This window comes from Chinchilla lanigera, unplaced genomic scaffold (genome assembly GCF_000276665.1).
Source record: "Chinchilla lanigera isolate Chin_1 unplaced genomic scaffold, ChiLan1.0 scaffold00102, whole genome shotgun sequence".
Classification (NCBI taxonomy): Eukaryota; Metazoa; Chordata; class Mammalia; order Rodentia; family Chinchillidae; genus Chinchilla; species Chinchilla lanigera.
The window spans coordinates 2,949,973-2,975,494 of NW_004955503.1; the positions used below are offsets into that span (position 1 = coordinate 2,949,973).

The following is a 25,522-nucleotide window of genomic DNA, read 5'->3' on the forward strand; positions in this document are numbered from 1 at the left end:
CAAAAGCGAGGCTTTTTCTAAAGCAGCTGGATCTAGGGTATGTGATAATGGCATTGCTTCATGGGACAATGTTAGGATCAAGGGCACTAGGATTAAGGGTGTGAGTGCTACCCACGCTAAGTAACTTGGATATGACAAAAGGGGCAGAAAGACACAGTTAAGGTCCCTTGTTGCTTTGCTACCTTCTGTCCACCATGAACTCTTCTCCTCTGTGATGCCACGCTGCCTTGGAGCCAGCCGATTATGAACTAAAACCTCTACAAACTGTGACCTAGATAAACCTTTTGTCCTTTAACTTTGGGCATCAGTTATTTTGTCTTAACAATGAGAAAAGTAACTAAGACAGCACATCCCCAGATTGCCAGCCTTGTGTTTTTCTGGTTTTCTTTTGTTTTGTTTTTAGTCAGGATCTGGCTAAGTCATTAAGTTGGCCAGCTGGTCACCAACGCTGGCTGCTCCAGCTTGAACCTCTCAGAGTGCTGGGCTTATAAAGTGTATGCCAGCATGCCCAGATTGTTCCAGTTTATTTTAAGTGGTCTTTACCTTTGTCAGTAGTAGCTAGATGGTTTTGTGTTCTTAGCCTGTTAATTGCTGAGGGAATTAGCCTAACAGGACAATAAAAGGGGGAGGTACCAATAATGGTAAAATCATTTAGCTTTTGTGGGAGGAAATAAAAATCTAACCATTTAGATTTTGTGGAAGGAAATCAAAATCTTGCAAGTCTGAAGAGTTTTAGAAGTGTTATGTGAGCTAGTTTAACTACTGTGTCCTTCAACATGGAGAAAAAAAAACCATTTTAATATAGATTCCTACAAGCAAAGCCTAGTATATGTATTCTTGCTATTGAGTCTCTTTCTGTGGGGTTTGTGGAACAAAATAGCCTTGGGAAAATAGTTTGTACATGCTATGAAGCATATCTAATCAATCATAATAGGAAATAAAACAGAACAACTTGATGGAAGGAGCTTGTAGTTGATAAATCTCTGTATCGGTGACTTGTCTGAACTCCAAGGAAGTTGATACTATTCTTCCAGCTAATCACTTTATGGTGGCTTTCTCTAATACCGTCTACCAGAGTGTACTCCTTCAACGGGAGTCCCACAGATAACCTTTTCAAAATAAAACAGATAATACCTTGAAATATATGTCAGCATTTATAAAGATCTCACGTAAAAAGCTACTATATTTGGAGGCCTTTTTTCCGTGATAACACTGCTGATTATTTTGTGGTTTGCATCATTAGATGTAATCATTACCACGAGCACTACAACTGCATCACCATCATCATGGACTACATTTTCTTGATTATGCTATATTAGGTTCTGTTCTAAGCACTTTAAATGTGTATTTATATTCTAAGTGTATATATCTATTCACAGAAATCCTATGACATAGCTTTTTAAAATTCTATTTGCAGAAAACAGAAAAAATACAATAAGTGATAAACTACTTGCTGAACCACATTAAGCATTTCCTGTGTATTAAAACTATTTCATATTTTAACAAAAATATTTTTATTGTTAAATTTGTACCAATGATGCCTCTAATTTTCTGGCACTGCAGGTAAGAGGTATTGAAGGCTGAGTTACTTCTAATTTTTGAGATTTTTAAAAATTAATTATGGACTGGGGATATAGCTCAGTGGCCCAGCACCTGCCTTGCACGTGCAAGGTCCTGAGTTTGATTCCCGGCACCAAAAAAATAAATATATAATTATTTCTTTTTCAAAAGTATTTGCGTGCACTTTGAGGCTGCTATGATAACTTCTCATCTAGGAATATTTATATAATTTTAAAAATTTATAAATAATGGAAAGGGCTTCATTTAATTTTGTTTATATCTACAGGAAGCAGTGAAAGAAAATAATAAGAGACGAGAAATGGAAGAGAAGACTAGGAGGGCAAAGCTTGCAAAAGAGAAGGCTGAACAAGAAAAGCTGGAACGTCAGAAGAAAAAGAAGCAACTCATTGATATAAACAAAGGTATGACAGTATTTTCAATTTTTTGAAAGATGCATAAAGTACAAAACAAGTTCGCTTAGTTTTGTATTATAAAGTAAATAATGTTTATTTGTAAAGAATTCATAATTTTATTACTTATTTGTGTCAGATTTCTCACACAATGTTATCTCTTGGTATTTTCGTCATCCTACACTGAGCACCCAGGAGTTTTGATAATCAGCGTAGGTGTTTCAGTATTGAAATCACCTTCTTCTCATTTACTTCATCTATTGTGTGCTGAATAAGACAGAAGTAAAGAAAGAAGACAGTGAAGTGAGAAGCTGGAGTGGGGATGAGATGTAGACCTTAATTCCACTTTGTAAGGCACGTATCTATTGACAGCACGTAACTACAGGTTGGGGGCTGGAACATTTTAAGTTGTAATAGATATTGACAGCACCATTGTTGTTCAGCTGTGAGCTGAAGTCCAATATGCTAGTATGTGCACATTAGTATAAAGTATGCTGTTTTCTAGGTTAGCAAGGGTGACTGCATATTATAAATGGGCCTTTTGGTTTGGTTTAGTTTAGTTTATGAAGAAGAAAAGGCAAAAGAAGAAAGTAATTGGTTTCCAAGTGCCTGCACTCTGAAAATTTTAGAAGCAAAAAAGCATAGTCCTTCCCACGTGAGGGTTAGAAAATTTAGAAACAAAACAAAATTTCCATAAGATACAAGGTAGTATGATTAATATTTGGACCTTTATCAATGAGAACACTTTGTAATATTTATCATATTTTAAAATATTGACCATATGCCAAGCACTACTCTATGTGTTTTAAGCCAGTCCTTACATCTCTATGAGGTAGGTCCTATTATTTCATCTTACAAATAGGAAAATGAGAGAAAGAAATTAGGAACTTGCCTAAGATCACACAAAGAGGAAGTTTCTGCACTAAGATAAAATCTAACTAATCTGGTATAGAAACTTTACACTGATCCTTGCCACTGTCAGAAATAACAACTCTCCTACAGCATTTACTATGTGTCAAGAAGTATTTTAGGATTTTTGCACTTCTAAATCCGTTTAATCCTGGTAAAACCCTATTAGGAAAGTACTACTGCCTCATTTATAAAAGAGGAAACTGAGACACAGAGAAGTTAAGTAACTTGCCCAAGGTCATAAAGCTAGTAAAAATTAAAGTCAAGATTCAAATCCAAATTGGGGATGTAGCTCAGTGGCACAAGTGCCTGCCTGGCAAGTAGAAGGTCCTCACTTCAATTCCCAGCACCAAAAAAAAAAAAAAAAGATTCAAACCCAGACAGTATGTGACCAGAGTTAATTATTAATTATTATGAGTTTTTTTTATTTTAAAGAGAGTAGTAAATGAGAAACAAACAAACAAAAAATAGAACAGTGGCAGCATACCAGTATCATGAACATAAACAAATCAAAGCAAGAACATTTAAAGTGATACAGGGTCTCAAGACAAAATAATACAGATTAACAGTGGTTGTTACATTACATACTGCCATCCTCAACTACATTGCACAGATTACCAGATGTAAGAATGAAAGATTGCTCAAACCATTAAAGAGAATAAGAAAATAATTCTTCGATAAAACATTAGAGATAATACAGAGTTTCACTAAACAAGATGGTAGGAGTTCACCATTGTAATTCCATTGCGTATTGTTACCTTCAGATCAGTTGCTCAGACCACCAGAAACAAGCATGAGTTTTAAGTTATACTAAATTATTATTAATCACTATCATATATTCTGTAATAATGTTGCTTAATGGCTAATCTTCTGAATAATATCTATATCATTAAGTTTACTCTTCATATTTAAAAAATATAAAAATTTTAAGAAATTTACTAGTTTAAAACTGGGCATGTTGGTGCTTGCCTGTAATCCCAGTCGTCTGGAGGCTGAGGCAGGAGGATTGCTGTAAGTTCAAGGCTAGCGTGGAATCCAGAGTGAGACCCTGTCTCAAAAAAACAACTAAACAAACAAAAATCCCACAAATCAGAAATGTACCATAGTTTATTTCTCCACTAGTGAATGTTTATAAACTAGACATGACTGTACTTGGGTTTGTCGGAAACATATTCACAGTAGCAGAAAAAAATGGATTGCAAAGGGAAAAGCCCAAGACAGTGCATGTTCTGAAGTTAGTATAACGTCCTGACAAGAGGTGATGAAGGCCTGAACTGACACAGTGACTCTGAAAAGATAACTGTGGTGTTAAGAAAAGGGAGCAGTAAGCCATGTATTCACGTTCTCTCTAAGAGAATTCTGGGGAAGTATTTTTTAAAACCAAACAAACAATAATCAGTGAGAAGGGCACGAATTAACGTTACAGGTCTCCTCGAAGTCTGGCTAAATTTAAAACAATTTAATTCTTATACCTGTTTCTTCATTTAATTTAATATAACCTCATGCATAGTAGCTTCTGGAAAACTCCTTAGTATACTCATAAAGCTTGAGAGTTAAAAAGCCCTCAAAAAATTTAAACTAGTTTTCATTTTGCACATACCCTGTAATGATCTTCGGGCCTTCCAAGAGTCCCTAGTTTACAGTTTGAGAACTTGTGGTATATACAGTAAAGTGAACAAGCAGTTAGAGACTGAATATCCAGTTTTATGCCAAGAACATCATTTTTCTCCCACACCACAACGATGTCTACTCTCACTCAAGTATTTATCAGCCTTTCTCTATTTCCCTACAAGACAAGTATAATAGGAAAGAAAAGAAGGAAAGGACCTATTTTAGTTGTCTATAATACTGTATTTTCATTTGCCAATATTTGGTTAATTACTTCTTCCAGTGATAAATATCCAAATACATTTTTGTGCATATGCTTAACTGAGTGATTTGAACATGAAAGACATATTTTATTATTGTTTATTCATTGTTACCATAGCTCTGTTTACAGATCAATAAATTGGTCAACATCAATGTTAGCTTCTTGACTTGTGGTCTATGTGTTGCAAATATATATTATTATTTATTATAATATTGCTTTATACTTTGAGTATATGTGTAGTAGTACTCTCAGTATGTTTCAAAAAGGAATCCCTCTAAGATTAGAAATGTGTAGCCTAAATGAAGAAGATGGAAGGGTGGCAACAAGGAAAGAAGAAAGAATAGAGATAGATGTCGAGATGAAACCCAGTGCTCATTTCTCAGTGACTAACGGAAGATGTTGTTGACCAGGTGGAAATGAAAATTGCAGGCATTTGAAAAGAGCTGGAGGAAGCACAGTAGAGACATAATATGTGAGTCAGTGAGATGCGAGAGCCTATGGGAGACATGAATGAGGTGTGGTTAGAAAATGACTTAGAGAACTTTAAATATGTCCAGTAAAAAGGTTGTGACCTTCCTTTTTGCTAAAAGAAATAATACAGAATTTTTGATTGCCTTTGTGGGATATGTTGTATAGACTGTAGCAGTATTTCATGCATACGTAATAGGGAAGCGTAGTAAAGGAATCAAAGAATTTTACCTATAATCAAGTGTTAAATGAGAAGATCCTTAGATAAAGTAAGTCACATTGGAAATTACATTTTCTTACATTATATACATGTGTGGCCTTATCACACTTTTCCCCCTTATTATGTATAATTACTATTCATTACTCAACAATTTAAAACTGTTGAAAGACATGTAAATACTAATTATCCTTATTTGATCATTACATACAGTATACATGTATTGGATTATCACACTGTATTCTGTAAATACATATACTTAAAATAATAAATGAATTTTAAATGAGCTAACCACAAAAAAAGTTCAGGCAGCCTTTCTGTAGTGTCTATTTCAAGTCATCTTAGCAAAACGACAAACCCTCTCCCCTGTTTTTAAAACTTTCTGTGATTTCATATAGCTACTAGGTAACAATATAAGATGCATTTATCTGGCATTCAAAGTTATATACATTTGTCAAGGAGAATTATTTTGTAATTTGATTATTCAGAAGAATAATAGGAGAAAGCAAAAGAAAAGATTATTTCCCTAATGTAGATGTGATCAAGTGAGCTCAGAATTAAGTAAAGATATATGGAAAAACCAAACAGCTAGAGAATTATGTCTTTCAAGTTAAATCTTAAAAACCCCCATGTCCCAAAGCTCCATTTTGAAAGAATTGGAAATCAGAAGGCAAAAGCCATGATAAGGAACAGTACTTTTTTAATTATACAGGAGAAAATAGGATGATTATATGTTAAAGAGACAGTCATTTTGTGAACGTGATTAAAAAATTATTATGTTTAAAGAGTGAAAATCCTTATTGGCTATGCCACCTAGCTTTATGACTGGATTCTCTTCCTTTATCTCTTCATGCCTCAGTTTCCTCATCTGTATTGTAGGATAATGACATTTACCTACTATAGTTTTAATGAAGATGGAATAAGATAAGTAAGTACAGTGCATGCCACAGGGCCTAGAATGTACTTGCTGCTAGTTCTGGTTAGTCGTTTTATGCTGATTGTAGAATTTAGTGAAAGCTCAAGAAACAATCCTCACCCTGAAGAAGTTTTCAGTTTTATTACAGAGATTAAATAAAGCTGGAACAACAGAGAGTAAACTGTATACTGATGTAAAATAGAGATTGGTCTTTAGAATTATTTAAAGAGAAAATCAATTAGTCTGGTGAAATGAAGTAAAGTTTCCTGTCTGTGGACATATCAGTCATACATGATCTAAAAGATGGGGAGGGAATATTTGGTTGAATAGAGACAAAAGTATTCATGTAAAAAGGAAGAGGGTCAACAACAGTGCCCATCGGCTGTAAGGAGGCAGGACTTAGTTGTGCTAGGTTTAATAGCCCAGGGAAGATAAATTGAAATAAGGTGGTGTGTCTTAAATTGAAGGCCTTGTTCCACAGTTTACTAGCCATAAAATCTCTGACAAGGTATTGCATATTTCTATACCTGAATTTCCTCATCTATAAAATGGAATGATATTAATACCTGCTTTGTTACTGTGAGGGCTCTAGGAGATAGCCATGAAAATGTCAGAGGCTGGTGTTATTTATATTCTAGTCTCTTTATCAATTCTATATTGATGTCTTTTGGCTATTGCCAGTTTCTGATAGTTAAATGTTCAGTGAATATTTTCTATTGTTATTAGCAAAGGAGAGTTTGATTTGGAAAACTGTCATAAAGGTAGGGTAGAGTCAGACTGTGAAGAGCCTTCCAACTGAGACCGGGAAGTTGCAGCATAATGAGAGGAGAGCTAAGGTTATTGGAGGAGTCCCTTCCAGGATTACTGAGGTAGAAAGCCAGAAGCACAAGAAAGAAGAGGTGACTGCAAGGAGGCTGTAGCTGGAAAAGAACAGGGAAAGGTGAAGGAAAAGGAGTTAGCTCATACCTGACTCTCTTCAAAGGAGTTTAAAACTGTAGCAGTTTAAGAAGGTGGTAAGAGAAAGAAAACTTATTTAAAACAACAAAAAAATAAAAGGTAGTGGGAGTTGCAGGCCAGAGATTCACTGAGGGGCAAAAGATTTTTTTTTTCTTAGTATATGTGCTGCTGAAGGAAGCACTTCTATTTTTTTTAAGAACAGCACAGTTTTACCAGTAGATAATTATGTATTCATGTCTTTTGGCATATTAGTTTATTTTATTCATCCAACCAACATTTATTGCACCATTTCCCAAATAATTATAATTAGAACATGCACAGTAATACACCATTTATTTAAATGTAAAATAGAAGAAGCTAATTTAAATATAAATGCATCAAAATTATGCTAAATCAGTAAATGTACTCTGAAATGTGTGCATACAGTATACAAACTATTCAAACTACTTGGTATAGTTTTCATTTTATAAACCTTGGTTATATTAGTGTAGATTATAATTAACTTAGGGACCACTGAAAAAAGATTAATTAATTCTTTAGGTAGGAAGAAAGTTAACCAAACATTTCTAAGTAAATCTCTTTTCATGCTTATGAAGGTCACCAAATTAACTACAGGGATCTGGAGAGAACAATAGGAAAAAATACATAAAAATGGATGTTTTGAAATTGCAAACTGCAAGTGTGATTCCTTGCAAATATTATTTAATCAGGGACAGTTTTGCTCCTCTTTATATAAGATTATATGCAAATCACAATTGCCTACTTTCATCTAGTCTGATGAAAAAAAAATGAGCCGCCTCTGTCATTGTGTGGGGAGTAGATTAGCAAATTTTGAGGCATAAACCTGAACATTTAAATTCTGTCAGCAGTAGTGGATAGCAATTTTGCTTTTCTCTGTTTTCTAAGATTTAAAATAATTGCGTCTTGTAAGTGAATAAACTCACTTCATGTTATGTTGTTTTTATCTGAATACATCAAAACTATGTTTCCTGTTATCATATACAGACAAAAAATTATTATGACCAAAATTATAGATTCAGAAATTTACAAATTATATAATTGTTCCAAGAAATATTTAAGCCCCTCTGATAATATATACCAGCATTCTAGCATATCTTACAAATGCTGATGATGAGTTCATAGATGCTAATGCAAAACTAAATATTTTATACTTGTTTAAAAGTATATGCTCGGACCTAGAAGAAAATCACTGACCTAGTAAGGTCTTATCTATGAAAAGAAACTGTTTGACTGATACTTGGCTTATTTAAATTACCTTACACCTTATGTTAGCAAACATTGCAAGAAATCTGTGTTCATTCAAAATCAGAGCCTTTTCACTTTTCACTTTGTTTTATAGGTTTATTCTTTCTGGAGATTTGGGGGGCTGGGGATTTAGCTCAGCAAGCGCAAGGTCGTGAGTTCGGTTCCCGGTACCGGAGAAAAACCAAAAAAAAAAAAAAAAAAAGAGATTTGGCATTTATTTTTTCAAATAAAATTTTTCAGTCCAGTAAAGGTTTGCACAGATTTGAACTTTTAGTACACTAAGGTGTTTAGCATAGCGTAGGGCCTTTATTATTTTAAGGAAATATTTTTGGGTCCATTTTAAGGCAGCATCATGCCGTATTGTTGTCTATTCAGTAACCAGTTGTTGAATTTCTACTTTCAAGCACTAGCTTAATGTGGTGAGGTACAGTGAGGAGTATAAGAGTCATTAAATGGTTGAGTCGCAGTCTGCTGCATGACTGTTCACCCCCAGTGCTGTGTCATCTCATACCTCTCTCATCATTGGTTTAGCCTACAGTTAAAATGAGTTCAACTCACTTTTCCTTGGAGCCAGATGCATCTGCATTCTAATCCTTTCCCTGTCCCCTACACAGTGTATTCTTAGACAAGTCACCTAACCTCTCCGATCCTCAGCTTTCTCATCCGCAAGACAGGAAAAGAAATGCTACCTGTCTCATAAGATTTTCATAGGAGCCAAGTGAGTGGACACATGCAAACCTCTTGGCAGTTGCCGAGCATATGGTTAGCATTTAATGAGTATTTAATGTTGATATCACTTACTGATAATAATTATTTAAGTGAATATGTCCAAGGAAACTATTGATGGCAGTAATCATTACAATAAAATCTTGACTAGCCTAGGGGAAGAATTGTTTTGATTAATCTGATTTTATAATTATATAAAAGGCCATTTGTTCATTGGTCTTTATCATCTGTAATCTTTCTTAATTCTATTAGTGTATAACCCTCCTTACAGCCTCAAAACCCTCTCCCTACAGTTTTGTTTTGTTTTTGTTTTTTTGACACATGATCTTGATATATAGTACAGGCAGTTCTCTACAGTATTTCTGGATTTACATTTTACATAGGTGAAAGTGTGCTGCGTATGGTACTTAAATGTAATTTTGAACATAGAGCTAGCACACAATATATATTTACTGGGAGATTACTAGGATTTTGTTTTAGTTCCTGGGTCATTATTCAGAGCATCATTGATCAGAATACATTGGTATCTGAGAGTACCCTGAATCTACACTATTTCTATAATACATTTTGGATTACTTGAACCTTCTAGTTATTTTTTTTTCTATAGCCTATGTGAGCTACTTATCACCAGTAATTTTTTTCTGACCTCATACTAAAATAATTACATTTCTGGCATCAGTTCACTGGAAATGAGTTCTAAACTCTCATTCTGTCTGTCTTAGCAGTAAAACAAATCTCTACATCAACGAAAAGTGTTTTTTTTTTTTTTTCAAATGAAAGACAAAAATAAATATGTGAAACAGCATAGGTAATTTTCTTAAGTCTCATTAAGAGTTCTTACATGCTAAATACAAAAACTCAGATTTGCAAAAATTCTAAGAGCTGTCTTCAGTGTGCTGAGCATTTAGCAAGATTTCCCCAGCTATCTGCACAAGATGAGTAATGCTGGTACTTATAAATTTGGCTTTTCTCTGCAGTATGTGCTTGTAGCTATGTTTGCGTTATGCAACTGTGCTAGGCTGAAATCCATGCCAATGTTGGAACAGGTGGGTGAAAACAATAAAATAGACTCCACAAGAAATGACCAAAACACATTGTAGGTGGCCTGATCATTTATTAGAAACATACCTTCGTTCTACATTTTAGTGTTCTAATTCTTATTACAGAAAAATGTCAAATGAATAACAGCTGTTATATACTAACATAGCAATTAATTTGGCTTTGTTCTCATCAAATGCACTTAGATTCACATCAGTAATTATGCCTGTCAGATTCATAGAACCAACAAACTCCACTGAACCCAACTGAGTCTCTAATAATTTTTTAAAAATTATATTTGTTCCACTTACATTGAATCCCATAGCCCTTGGGCTGCTTCAGAATAAGGACAAATCTATTGTTGCACTAAATGTGCGAAAGGATTAGTATGAATGAAAACCTGTCAGTGATTTTTTTGTTTAACCCTCAGGTAGTTATTGAGTGCCCACAGTGCAATGAGCAGGGGTTACACATCCTAATGATAGTGTCATTGTCTGATAAGTCAGCACCATTAACCTCCTTACAAGATTATTAACTAACAGGTTTCCTTCCTCTCCTTGTGTGTCTCTTTTATAAGAAAGAATGGCTTTTCTTGCATATGCTCCCACATAGATATGTGTGTAAGTGTTCATTCACACTACAGATGTGTACAGTACATAACAGAGGTTTTATATTTTTCACATCATATATATTTATTTATCTTGAAAACTTTTTGTTTATTCTTTTTGAGTAGTCAATCCTCAGCTATAACTGTCACATATGGCCAATCTATAAAGTATCTTGACTAGTTAGTGGGAAAGAAAACATATCTTAGTTTAAGAAAGTAGTTATACTTTTTTATATGATATTAGAAAAATATTAAATCCTAAACTTAGAATATCTGTCATCTAAATCAACTGTAGGTTTTACATGATGTTTTATAATAGCTGAGAAGATGATAATGTGATTCATTTGGGAATCAAAATGTAATTATCCTTTTAAATGTGCAATTAACTATGGATGGCATAATACTTTTATTTATTTGAACCAATATAGAATGTAATTTAAATGTACATTTTAAAAAATCCTCTCTTTGTGAGAGTTGATATTTTAGAGCTCCTGAATTTGATTTAGCCTTATCTATTTGCTGAGCCCTAAATGAGGTTGCTTAGTAATTATATGAAGCATCATTACATGGGATAGTACTTAGACATAGCCCTGTTGACGATCAGACTGGGTCCAGGAGGTTCTTTTCAGACTTGTGTGGTTCCGTGGTCGAAAACAATTCCATTCTCAGAGCATGCTCTGCCGAGTTACACTGTGCTGTAATTTGAAAGTCAGAATACGTTGTTTTGTTCCACTGCTTAGTCCCTATTTTGCAGGGAAGACTAGGAATTGAACCAGGGCCTTCTCACTGAGCTACACCTTTAGCATTTTATTTATGTATTAATTTTTTAAATTTTGAGACAGTCTTGCTAAGTTGCCCAGGTGAGGTTTGAACTCGTGATCCTCCTGTCTCAACTTGCGAGAGTGTTGGGTTTACAGACATGCATCCCCATACCTGGCTGGGTTCTCATTTATATAATAAACCTCTTGCCCAATTTTTAGGCTAATAATTTTATGCAGTTCTGTTCAAAGCTGACATTTTCCAAATTCCCTGTTTATCTCACCAGTATCTTACACATTCTTAGTTGAGTCGCTACCTTGTCTGATTTTCTGAAACAGTATTTCTGTGAAAGGAAAATGTGTTCCCTCTAGTCCTCTTTTGTCAAAAACCCTTTGCACTTGCTTTCTTTTGCCAGTTGAACCTTTTTTTGAAATGCATCAGGAGGGAGAACTTGCCTAGCCTTTGCTAGACAGGAGTAGCTGCAGGTGCATTTAAACAATCCAGCTTGAAAAGGGGATTTCTCTCTTTTTATTTGAAAACAATTGAAAATGAAAGGCGTGTGTATCTGGACAGAGCGGTTAACCGACCCTATTCCACTGAACTTTGGTATGGTTTATGAAACTTCCTCCCCTGTGTCTTCCCCAGTGTTTTAAAAAGAAGCTTTACTTGTTTGAGGCAACTGGTTCTGAGTCAGAGCTCTATCCAGTGTAACTAGAATCTATTATATTGTTAGGTCTTGTTATACTGTTCTTTGCATCTCTTTTTCTTTCCTGAAGAGTCAGTACAGCTTTGTTCTAAGGGCTCTCCGATCATATTTTGAGAGGAAATCAAGACCAAGCTTAGAGATGGACTACGGTTACATTAAGCTTTAAATGTAACAACAGTCCATCCCCCACAGTACACACGGGCTTTACTTTTAAGTAATCTTGTAATCTACTGTGACTGAAGCACGTTGAAAATACCCCTTTTCAACTGAGTGACCATGGCAATCTTAAATCCCCCAAAAGGTACTTCTCCTTTAAAGGGTGGAAATAATGTTCCCAGCAGTTTCTAGTCAGTCTTCTCTCGGCCCAGCTCTCATTTTAAGACCCCAGAAGAGTCAAGGAAACATTTTATAGAAAATATATTGGTTTTTCCTTTTAAAATCACAGATAATTGTAACCTTAAGAAAAACTATTCTGTACCCCGAACTTTAAAGACACGGTAACTAAGGACTAATTGGTGTTTACATAATGAAGTCTAACTGAAAATCTGTATTATAAGAAACCATCTCAAAAATTCATTCAGACAGCAGGATGTCTTAAAGAAAAAGAAATGCATTATCTAAATGGAAAACAGGATCCTGTGCCAATTTTTTTTTCTTGTTTTGTTCTGTTGAGAGGAGAATTAAAAAGTTAGTTGTTTGTCTCACAAATGTGGTGCAGAAGGGAAACCTTTCTGTGGAAGTTGGCCATCTGTAAATTAAGCCTCTTATTTAAGATTCGAGAAGAAATACCAAGCTTTAATTCACCAAATATAAGTATCTTTTTCTTATAACTTTTTTTTGGGGGGTTGTGCACCGTTTCTGAAACTCATTTCTGATTTCCATATAATGCTTTTATATTTTTATCCGTAAAACCGCTTGGATTTTATGAGTGGATGGGGCCTTTTTATCATGCTGCTGCACCCCTCTCCCCTCCTTCAGGGTTGTTGCACTGTCGCGCTCCTCCTGATGCATTGCTTCCTGGTGGGTGACATCGTGATTTGTGAGCAACCTGATATATAAATAAGGTGGTGAGAACTGCCTCAGCAATTCCGTTTGTATTTGAAATGAATTAAACAGTCTCTTTCTGTTTTCTTACATTTCCCTCTACTTTGTGTTTTCACAATTATATTAGGCACTGTAGGAGGGCCTCTTTTCGCTTTGATTCCACTTCTGAAGACATTTTGTTGATTCAAAATTTTCTTGGAAATAGAATGCCTCCGTGTGTCATAATATACCTCTTTTACTCTATATATTTTGGTCTTGCCAAAATGTGGAATTTAGCAATTTTTAAGAGGATCCTAAGAATACAGATGTTTCCAGCAGTATGTTTTTTTTTTTATTTTCAGTCATATTAAAGGAGTGTTTAATCTTAGAAGTCTGACAAAAATAATGCATTGAACCTAGGCCTTAATTCTTTTTTTTTTTTTTCCAGTATTGGGAATCGTACTCACGACCTTGTGCTTGCCAGGCAGGCGCTGTGCTGCTGAGCTAACTCCCCAGCCCCTGAGGCCTTCATTATTCACTGTGTAGGCGTTCAATGTACATAGCTGTTTTGTGGGCTTTTGTAGATATGGAAATATGTGTGAGATTCCCTACAGCTTTGCCTCAATGTATGCCAAAGTGAATATGCATATGATTTTATAGGCTGCACTCATCGACAAAGATGCCTTTTAATATACAAAATACATATAATATACACATTATTACGTATACACCCGCAAGAAACCATACAACTAGCTATTGTAAATCATTTTTGAAGTACCACTGAAACACATATCTAGGTAGAAAGTCTTACAGTATCCATTTCAGTGTCTTGCATTATCTACCGTATAACATGGCAGTGTAATTGTTTTCATCCAATTAGTGTTTATTTATACTTACCACATATTGCTCATCATTTCTTTCTGTATTTTAAACTACCCATCTAGAATTAGTCTTTCTGCCTGAAATTCATGTCTTGAAATTTCCTTCAGCTGACTTTGATAAATTGAACAAAATCTTTTTAGGACCTTTTTGGGCCAAGACAGACTTATACCTTGTCCTGCCCCACCTAGAAGGTATGAGACCTTTGCTTTTCTTGTTAACTTCCCAAGAGCATTTATTCATCCTTTTGTTCGTCCTACCTTACCAAGAATATTCTTGATACTTTAGCTGATTCTCTCTTACCCCTTAGTTTGCAGTAAGCCAATATGTTTTATCTAGCTTTGTGTGCCACCTGATTGTGTTTTCTGATGCAGAGATTTGCAGTCTAATCAAACTCAGTTTCAGATGACAAACTCTTGGCTTCCTGATGGGTCACTCAGCCCCATTCCCTCCCACGTCCACTATTGCCAGTTGGAAAATCAGTAAGTGCACTGCCATCCTTCAGTCTGACTTTCTTCATTTGGAGAAAAAAAAAACCCACTGCTGTTCTCTATTGATAATATAGCATGTGGAACTTCAGGAACCCTACTACTGTGGTTTTTCAACACTTCAGATACTTGTCTGGGCATTCTTCGCGGGCAGAGGTTCTCAAAGTAAAGCCCCTGGATAGGCAGCTTCTCCGTAAGTTGGGAATTTGTTAGAAATGCAAAGTCTGGTTTCACTGTAGGGGTGAGGTCTGCGGGAGAGCAATCCATTTGTTTTTATGGATGGCCTTTTTTTTCTTTTAGAAGTATAGATGTTAAGTTTTATTAATTTGTCTAAACCACATTGCAAATAAATGCGAAAGGGCCTCCAATCAGACTGTTTTTTTTTTTTTTGGCCTTTTTTTCTAATTTATTTTATTGGTACAGTTTAGATATATGTAATAATGACATTTCATCATAGGAAATTTGTACCTTTATGTGATATATGTGCATTCTTCTGTTTTTCCCCATTCCCTGCATTCCCTTCAACCCCTCTTCACCTCCTTATTCACAAAAGCTTTGTTTCCATTTTCCTCTCATTCTCTTCTTTTCTTTTCCCATCCTTTGCTCCCTCACCCCTCCCTTGTTCCCCTTCCTACTTGAACATTTTTTTCGCTTTTCCCAATATCTATTATACATTTTCATCCTTGTTTACACTTTCAGTTTCTCACGATAGAAGCAATGCAATATTCTTAATTTCAAGTAACAGTATGGTCACAAGGTCATTCATTGACCTACAAATGCTTCAAGTTTATCCTTTTTTACTGTAGAGCAGTATTCCCCTGCATAAAAATACCATATTTTCTTTATCTGTTCATCTTTTGATGGGCATCTGGACTGTTTCCAAGATTTAGCCCTTATAAATTGTGCTGCTATAAACATGAGTGTGCATAAATCACTGTGGTATGATGCTTTTAATACTTTTAGGAAGATACCAAGAAGGGGAATATCTGAGTCAAATGCAACCTCTAGTTTTAGTTTCTGAGGAATCTCACCACTGATTTCCACACTGGTTGTACCAGTCTACACTCCCACCAGCAGTGGAGAAGGGTTCCTTTCTCCCACAGCCCCTCTAGTAATTCTTATTGGTTGATTTCTTTAGTGCATGTGCTGCTGAAGTGAGCACTATTGGTTGATTTCTTGATAATAGCTATTCTTCCTGGGTAAGATAAAATCTCAGATGGGCAACAAAGGCAAAGCAGGGGCCATCATGTTCTCTGACTTGAAATTATACTATAAAGCTACCATGATAAAAATAGCATGGTACTGGCAAAAAAAAAAAAAATCAGACCCAAGGATCAATGGAACAGAATAGAAGATACAGAAACAACTCCAAACATTTTCAGCCACTTTATCTTTAAGAAAGGGTCTAAACATCTTCACTGGAAAGAATACAGCCTATTTAATAAATGGTGCTAGCAATCCGTTTTTAAACAAGCATTCTAGGGGATTCAAATGCAACTAAAGTTTAAGGTTCATAGATTTTTTTTTTCTTTTTTATCTTTTTGAGACAGGGTTTCATGATGAAGTTCAGGCTGGCCTTGAACACACTTTGTAGCCCACTCTGGCTTTGAGGTCATAGTGATCCTCCTGCCTCTGCCTCTGGAGTGCTGGGATTACAGGTGTGTGCCACCATGCCTGGTGCAACTAAAGTTTAAGAAACTTGGAGTCCAAGGAGGCTTGTTTAATAGGTGCAACAACTAAGACACAAACAGCACTTACTCTGGATTACAAGGCTTTAGTAAATAGAAGAGTGGAGAGTAGCCTACCTCACACACTGCTCTTTCTCCTATGCTACTCAAGGTTACTAGTGCTTGCAAATGTTTTTAGTTAACTGTTTAAATTGATATTTTTGCTCTTTAACAGTTGTATTCCTGAACAATTCAACTTCATTATGTAATTCTTCCCCTGATGAAGGAATTCATTTGTTTGTTTAATTTAAAGAGCGTCCTGATATTACTGTACATTTAAATGGATTCTTATTCTACAAACTATCCATTTCAATAATTGCCAGTGACAGGATCAATCAGAATCAAGTAGCATTTAGTGACAAGGTGTGAGTATACCCTTAGGCAGTGAACACTTTACAGTAAATGCAGTGGTATTTGTGTTGTCCAGTATAGCTATGACTGATGTATATTGCCATGTTCTCAAAACTAGAATATGCCAAAATGAAGTCAAGCAACTAATTTACTAAGGAATGATCATTTGCATTCTATATGTGTGTATTTACATAGGTGTCTGTAGTGAATTACCAGGTAATTTCTTAAGTAGTGTTGCCTCTGGTATATTAAAATAGAATTCCTGACGGGCATGGTAGCACATGCCTGTAATCCCAGCACTTGGGAGGCTGAAGCAAGAGGATCACTGTGAGTACAAGGCCAAACTGCACGACATAGTGAGACCTTGTCTCAAAACAAACAAACGAATTCCTTCATCAGGGGAAGAATTACATAATGAAGTTGAATTGTTCAGGAATACAACTGTTAAAGAGCAAGTTTACCTCTACTAGTCATTAGTATAATAATTCTGTAATTACCTTTATTGATATGTACTTTAAGGGCTTTTGTTTGCTCTTAACAGCTGTTCTCATATATTGTGTAGATACCAAATAAACACTTGGGATAGTTTTCATTTGTTTTAGTTTGACATTTTGCCCCACACACCTTCATGGATCCAAACACAGAAGAAAAGAAATTTGAAAAGTATTGCTTCCATCTTTTCTCCTCTCAGTTTTACTTTTGACAACCAAATATTTCTTTTTAATAATAAGAAAATGGAGCAGCTTCTAAAGGAAGTGCTTTAGCCACTAAGAAATTCTTCCTTGATGTGATTTTATAAATGTAAAAGAAAATGGCATTAACAAGTTAGCAGATATAATAAGTACTATAATTTTGAAGATTCTGTGGTATTTTTCATGTATTAAGAAAGAAATTTGTGAAAATTGTACAATCAAGATAGTTCATTATGTTACAGATAGATTTTGTTTTGCCAGAGCTGGCTTCATAATTTTCTGGGCTCTCTATAAATTGAAAACGTGGGGTCTCTTTTTCAAAGATTATTAAGAATTTTAAAATGGCATCAGCAAAGCATTAAACCAAGTACAGAGCCCTTCTAAGCAAGGGGACCCGTGGGAATGCACAAGTTGCATGTCGGTGAAGCCTCTGGGTTTTATCTAAATGGTACAGTTACTGAAAGAAGCAAAAATGTGCATCATGTTCAAGAAACAAAATGAATATTCTTTGTTGGTTTTTGGTACCTGGAATCGAACTAGGACTTTGTGTTTGCCGGGTAGCCACTTGAGGACCAGAGAAGGTTATTTCTTGACAGGAGTTCTCATGGGAAAAGTATAAAAGCACAGAAAACCTTTGTATAGTAGGGATATTCAGGGAAACACCAACTGCACTTACATTCTTTGCAAGTTCCATTGCTCTTGAATCTAGCACATTGGTACCTCAGTTCACGATCTTAATTAGTTCCATGATTCTGGGGAAGATGGCTGCATTTGTTCATGCAGGGAAGATGACCATGGTCATGTTTCTCACTGGATGTGGCGTTCATAAACAAAACATTTTGCTGAATGCTTCTGTTTGCAAACCAAATTATTTGCAAACAGAAAGGTTTGTGAACTGAGATATTACTCTGTTATCTTTTGACTGGAATTATTTGATGTGTCTTATTTCTGTCCTTCAACTGAAATGTTTTATTTTATACACTTGTTGAGCAGAGAGCAGACCTTTCTAAACAGTGTATTTCACTGTCTCACACGCTTGAAAACTTGCTCATCATGTTTGTCAGTATTCTGTGATTCTCTGGGAGAACTTGGTTAATCTTTATTATTGTTTACTTCTTTCTTTAAAGAAAAATTACTGAATTATTCGGTTTTTCTTGAGTTCAATGATTGAAGAAACTCTTACTGGTCCACTGGCTCTAATATTTATTAGAATAATTTTATGTACTACATGTTTGTTTCATATTGGAAAGGAGAAAAAATTAATTTTCAGTATATAAAGACTTTTCTTCTTTTATCAAAATAAAAAATGCGTTCTTTGACATTAATAAAAGTCACACTGGCGTCCTCTTGACAAAGAGCCTGAAAAATGCAATTAGGTGTTTGATTGAACCAAGTTGTTGCTTTTTCCTATCTGATAAACTCTAAAACACAAAAATAAAATATAATTAATAAGAAAGTGCAGAATGTGGCAAACACATTGATTTGCTAAGTAATATTAAAACAGTGTCAGTATTTTATGTGCTTACAATGGAAAAATAAATTTTACTTTTTTGCAAATACTGCGGAATTTTCTTCTGAAAAACACTGTAATTGAATTCATTTATTCAGTTCTCAATGAAGTACTGGCTGAATCAAGGTTGTGGAAAAATAAATAAAGATTCTCCATCTCTAAGTATATTAACTAATCCGTAAAGGTTTCACATTCATTAATGCTTGCTGAGGGAAAGATTGAGTTCTAGAGATTGTGTTTTGCTCAGTGCTGCATAACTTACATTCATAAGCTCTACTTAAGCTTTGATTTCTAAATCTCTCCCTAGTGAAATCACACCTCAAAGATGTTTCATTAAAATGACAAGATAAGCTGCCTTGTATCCTTATTCTGAATTGTGGACGAGGGACAGAGTTCTGGGAGATCTTGCAAAATCATTCCTGAGTTTTAAGGAATGAAGCACAAATTTTTGGCCTCAGTGAAAATGTAACAGCATTATAGAGATAACAGCCAAAAGGACAATCTTGGCTGGTCCTGCCTGATCTTATACTTGTGGCTGTATTAATCACTCATGTAGAGTCAGAACCTGGAAATGGTGATTGTGGAATGTAGGAGCTATTAGAGTGACTGTGCTTTTCGAGCGGTGTATTTTAGAAAATACTTCCGTTATTTTAACTCTATGCCCTGCATGATCTTCATTTCCCTGCCCTCTCCTCTTCTATTTGGAAGTATTTTCTGAGAAGTTTGATGGTAGTTCTAATGGTTTACTTACATGTCTAAGTCTTAGTTCAAATCATATGAAACTGTTGCTATTTAACCTTCCAAAATTGTAGTCTCATGTAGTTCAGTCTATTAAAAAAAACATATTTGCCAAACAGAAAGGTAATAATCTGTCATCCCTTAATCACTTTTTCTGGTGGATGAAACACAAATTGACCTTAGATGATCAAGTTGATCATTTATGGACTGTTTAACATTTAAGAGAATTCCACTGCAGATTCTTGGCATTTAAAATAGAACTTTAATTAGCAAAACCTTCTCCTTGTTCATTTAGAGCCACCGTGAGAAACAGGCCCTAATGAAGTTACCTGACCAATAACCTTGTCTCGCATGGATACTGGTCGCCTGTTAGCATAGCACCTCAGAGAAAATGTAGTGGTGTTGGTTAATTTATTATTGTCTTTGCTTTTGTTCCACACTAATATGCCCTGCTCATTCTGATCAAATCAAAAGATACTGTGATATTTTGGATGAAGCTGGATGTTGACAAAATATCTTCAGCTACAAGTTTCCATATCGTCTCTTCAAAGTAGATGATTAATTGATCCAACACAGGCTGAGTTAAAGTTTGGTTCTGAGAAGAAAGTGATCTCTTTTTTATTTTACTCCGTGACTCAGTGTACCTGAAAATAGTTTCCTCTAGACTGACCGGATACAGCAATGAATGCATTCTGTAAATATGTTTTCCCTCTTTGTTAAAGATAGTGCTAATGTGAATGCTTAGCTACTGAAACAAATATGACATATTCAAAGGCTTACAGGTTGGATAATTGCTTTAAAGAAATCATGGTGTATTTTTGTCTTCCTTTTCCTGAAATAGAAAACCATAGCCTTGTGAAGATCTGGGACTGCATATGTTGTGAGAGTAAAAACAGTGTGTTCCTCTTAAAGGATGGGGATAAATCTCCCCTACACAAAAAATTACTTGCTGCCATAGAAGTGCCAAGTGAAAAATGGTCCTTATCATTTTTGTGTGGACTGCAATTTCCCCTTGATATAGGCTGTAAATAGGAAATAAATAGTCTTCAGTGAAATCAGATAGTATGCAAGGATTACATTGGTGAGTTTAGATGAGCAAGTCATAGAAAACACAAAATATTGCTTAGTCCTAAGTCTTTGCCAAGGAGCCTTCGGTAACCCCACTCTCTACCCTTTTGGCAAATATCGCTTCTCAGACCCATTTTTTGAAGAGTAATAGGTATTTGTTTCTCAATTTTTTTACTTTCATAAAAGAGGAAAAATGATAAAGAATATTACAAATTATTAATGTTCAGCAGATAAGTCAAGTCTTTAATATCTTTCATTGAATACAATCAGTGGTTCCTCCCTCTGTGAAATGTTTATCTGAGGTAATTTATGAGTATAGGGACCACACTAAAATAGTTTCTCTAAACAATAGAGCCTTGGCTCCTGCAAATACTTGACCCAGGCCTGAAGTATAATGGAAAGGTTGGCTGTTCGATTATTGTTCTTAGAGACAAAATCTATAATATTTTTCTCTGTGTCCATAAGATACGTTATGTATAAAAATAAGTAGAGATTTTCAAAGAGTATTTATTTTTTACTGAGTTTCATTAGAAAGGCTCTTTATTAAGAGCCAAGATTTCTTAATTTCTAAATTAGCCCACTGAGAAAAATGCATAATTGACCTATTAGTAGCTCTGCGGCCTTGGAGGATGCCTTACAGTTCTCTCTTTTACACGGCGCTGTTCATTGAGCATGTGCCCCATAGTTACAGGTTGATAGTGTGAAAGAGGTAGTTGAAAACTATATAAGGAATGTGCTGAGGGAATGATTGAAGCAAAGCTAATTAACTATAATTTCTTCCTGTTTTCCTCTCAAGAGCCTGCTGTTCTATAAAGGGACACAGTTGAAAGAAATTTGAAATTATAAATCTTTCCTAGTTAATCCTAAGTAAGAAATTAAGTGTTTATTTGCAAATTTATCTCTAATCACAAGTCTGTCCATTTTAATAAAATATAACCATATATGTAAACAGCAGAGACACAACAGTAGTGGATAACACCATCGGTAGTTACTTTACAGAATAGTATATGATGTAAGCCATGGAATTTTTTGAATAAAAAAATCAAAGCAATATGAAGATCAAGTAGACACATCAACTTAAAATAAAACACTTACAAATTTACGTTCCAAAAATGAGAACTGCTAACTTCCGGTATTTCCTGTGGTTTCACCAGCTTTTAGCAGGTTATTTAGACATAATTACCACTCATGACTTTATTTAAAAGAACCACACAAGTTTCAGAAATTGACATAATTATATCTCTGAGGTATTGATGACTAATTTTCTAATTCTGTACCTTTTTCTTCTAACTGATCAACTCCCTTGTAATTCAATGGCATCCATATTATTTGCTCAGTAATCTGTAATTATAGACTTCTTCTAATTAAGCACCCTTTGATTTATTGCTCTGTGTTCTCACGGGCTCTGTGGGTTTCAATTTTAGAAAATTTGAAGTTAGAAAAGCTACTTTTATCCCCAGGTGAGCCTTTTTAAGGAACGAAAAGGTTGATCAGTGCTGCATTGATTATTGAAACACCAAAAGGCATTAGTACCTAAAACTCAATTATTGCATTATTTTTAATATATCTTCATTTTTAATTTAAAGGTTAGAGTCAATTAAATGGTAGTAGCAGTATGAGTATTTGCCTTAGGGAAGAGTTATTTATTTATTTTGAAATTAATTTTTTTCAATTCGAGGCCAAGTTTTCTTTTATTTTGAAAAGTATGTAATTAAAGTCTATCTGAATTCTAATTAGTTAATAAAGCAGATTTTTGTTAAGATATATTTATTTGAATTGTGTATATTACCTGAATAAGTGTTTCCATAGCACACAGTCTAGGAGTGTGACCTCTTTAAGACATCTGGTTAAATAAAGTATATTCATATCATAATCTTTCTGAATGCTATACCCATTTAAACTTGTGAATACAAGATATCTGGGTTTTTAAAACTATTTGTTTTCAGAATTTACATTAATGTTGTATTTCCTAAATTAGGCATGTAAGAGAAAATACATATGTGTGAACACTCAGGGTATATACAGAATGATAGAGAGGAGTGGCTTGGCAGATGTAGTTGGAGAATAAAAATACTGAAGCAGCTAATAAGATTATTTTTGTGTTTATTGGATATGATGAGCATTGAATCTTAGAAAAGGGGATAATATAATTAAAGTTATAATGGGAGTTGTAGAAACAGGGAATTCAGTAAGTTTAAGCACGGAATAGTGATCCAGTTTAAGGACCGAATGAGTAACTGGGGAGGGTGCTGTGACTCTGAGATATTTTACCTGTAACAAAATGGTACAGCTTAACCACTGAATTTGGAGATAGAGAAAAGAATGTTTTAGAACATTCAAAATTCCCAGCTTGAGGACTAAGTTGAATGAGACAACTGGGATGAAAAGTCATCAAGAGTTGTTTGAGTGGGGAATTTGTGGATGACTGAATCAGACTTGGACGTGCCAAGTCTGAGAGAGTGGAAATCTTGTGGATAATTTTATTTGAGGGCAGCTGATAATTTGAGTCTGAAATGGAAATTAGTGTTAATGCTGGAGATGTGAATTAAGGCATCTCCACCACAGAAGAGAACCAGAAGCCTTGAAAGTGAGATAACTTGCCAGAGTCCCAGAAAGCGAGAGCTACTGACTTGTCTAGTGATATTTGGTCTGCTTTATAGTTACTTATCTTTCAGCAGCTTGTTTAATTCCGTTAGGACACAGCAGTCAGTTTGCTAAGAAGACAAATATATTTTAGGTGATTGAGAAAGAATCCAGCCATGTATAGAATCAGCCTGGCTTTCTCTTGGAGCTGATTTTTTAACTCTTCTTCAGAAATTATGAGAAAGGACGAGTCCTAAAGGTAAATCCTTCCCTTTCCAATCTTGATACTTCACTGTAAATTATATTATTGAGCTATGATGAAGCATCTCAGAAATACATACCTTCATCTCCTTTTCTGAGGCAAGTACCAACTGGAAGCTTCTTATGTATTACTGACCATGCTTTGCACCATGTGACCCTCACTACTTTCAAATTGAGCAGGAGATTGATTTCTTGACCCAAAGACAATTTCCGTAGCCTAATATATTTTATAAGCGATAGCCTGAAATGAACACTTTTCCTAAAGGGCTGTTCTGTACTGGTTGAATCGTGGTTTGTTTGGTTTTTCTTTTCTTGATGGATTTGATGTCAGTCACAAAGATGGAGAATTAGTTAGCAAATGATGGAAGAAAAGAATTAAAACAAGTATTAAGAGTAGGTGCACATGGGTAGAGTGTATAGATAAGTAAAAATGGACATCAAAAATATTAAAGTAGGGGCTGGGCATTTAGCTCAGCGGCAAAAGCGCCTTCCTGGAAAGCTCAAGGTCGTGAGTTCGGTTCCCGGTACCAGAGAAAAACCAAAAAAAATTCAAGAAGCCGGGGTGGGTTGAGTCAGAAGTCATGATTAATCACGCACAAAAAAAAAAAAAAAAAAAATTAAAGTAGTAACATTAATGGGTCAGTAGGACTGTTGTGCTTGGAGTTATGGATGTATCTTGAATGCTGTTTCAGTTTCTGAGGCCTAAATATGCAGCTGATAAAATGTACTTCCTATTCTTCCTTACTTCTCCCCCATATCCTTAACTATGACCGCCATCTTTGCTTCTTGCAAGCCATCTGACATTGTCAAGAGGGGTAAAATAGTGCCCAGTTAAATAACAGACATTCCCTTTTCTTTTTCCTTCCTTGCAGTCCCAAGTTTTATTTTTCCAGAAGAACTACAAACATCATACCACAGCGATATATGTACACCCATGTTTATAGCTGCTCAATTTGTAATAGCTAAATTGTAGAAACAACCCGAATGCCCATCCACTGAGGAATGGATAAAAAAGATGTATTTTTGTACAGTGGAGTATTACTCAGATATAAAGAAAGATAAACTTGAGGCTTTTATAGGTAAATTTATGCAACTAGAGACCACATTTATAAGTGAAATAAATCAGACCCGCATGTGTAAACATTGTACTGTCTCCCTAGTGAAAGAACCTGAAAGAGTTAATAAAATCTGAAAGGTACAATAGATATTGTAAAAGGGAAAGAAACTGCTCAAAAGGAAAGAACAACTAGGATGAAGGAAAGGAGACAAGAAAGAAAGAAGTGGAAAAAATATATACACACAAGGTAGCTAAGACAGCTGCAGTACTAATTTCTAGTGGTTTATTGAAAGGAACAGTTAATGTTTCATGGTTTGATCAATCTTGCATGCCTATGTCTGGTAATCTCAGCAAATGCCTTAAAGGTAACAATATGTAGTACAACAACCATTGTTAATTTCCTGTCATCTTTTTTTGAAATTCTGTATCATTTTTATTGTTTTTGTGTTGTATTGTTTTTGTCTTTGTTATTGTGTTTTTGTTGTTTTCTCTTGAAAAGAAAGAAAAAGAATTTGATAAGGAAAGGAAGAACACCAGAGATTCAAAACTTGGATTAGCAACTTTGAATTGTCCACTGGGTACCTGCATCCCAAGCATCGGCAATTAAGAGTACTGGTTCCCACATTTGCAGCATATTTTATACGCAGTGGTGGACCACCATTACTCATTCTATTTATATTTTATTCATACTGGGGGTTGAACCCAGGTCCTTGAGGATATACAGGAGACATATATA

The 25,522-nt window shown here is 35.0% G+C and overlaps 1 protein-coding gene across 2 annotated transcripts in view; it reads left to right on the forward strand.

The window, feature by feature from the left end:
* Diaph2 (diaphanous-related formin 2) overlaps positions 1–25,522 on the forward strand; it is an 807,533-nt gene that overhangs the window by 625,039 nt on the left and 156,972 nt on the right. For both annotated transcript variants that reach the window (XM_013505853.1, XM_013505854.1), the window contains exon 26: positions 1,847–1,982. In XM_013505853.1, the coding sequence (XP_013361307.1) occupies positions 1,847–1,982 (136 nt within the window). The remainder of the gene's footprint in view (positions 1–1,846; positions 1,983–25,522) is intronic.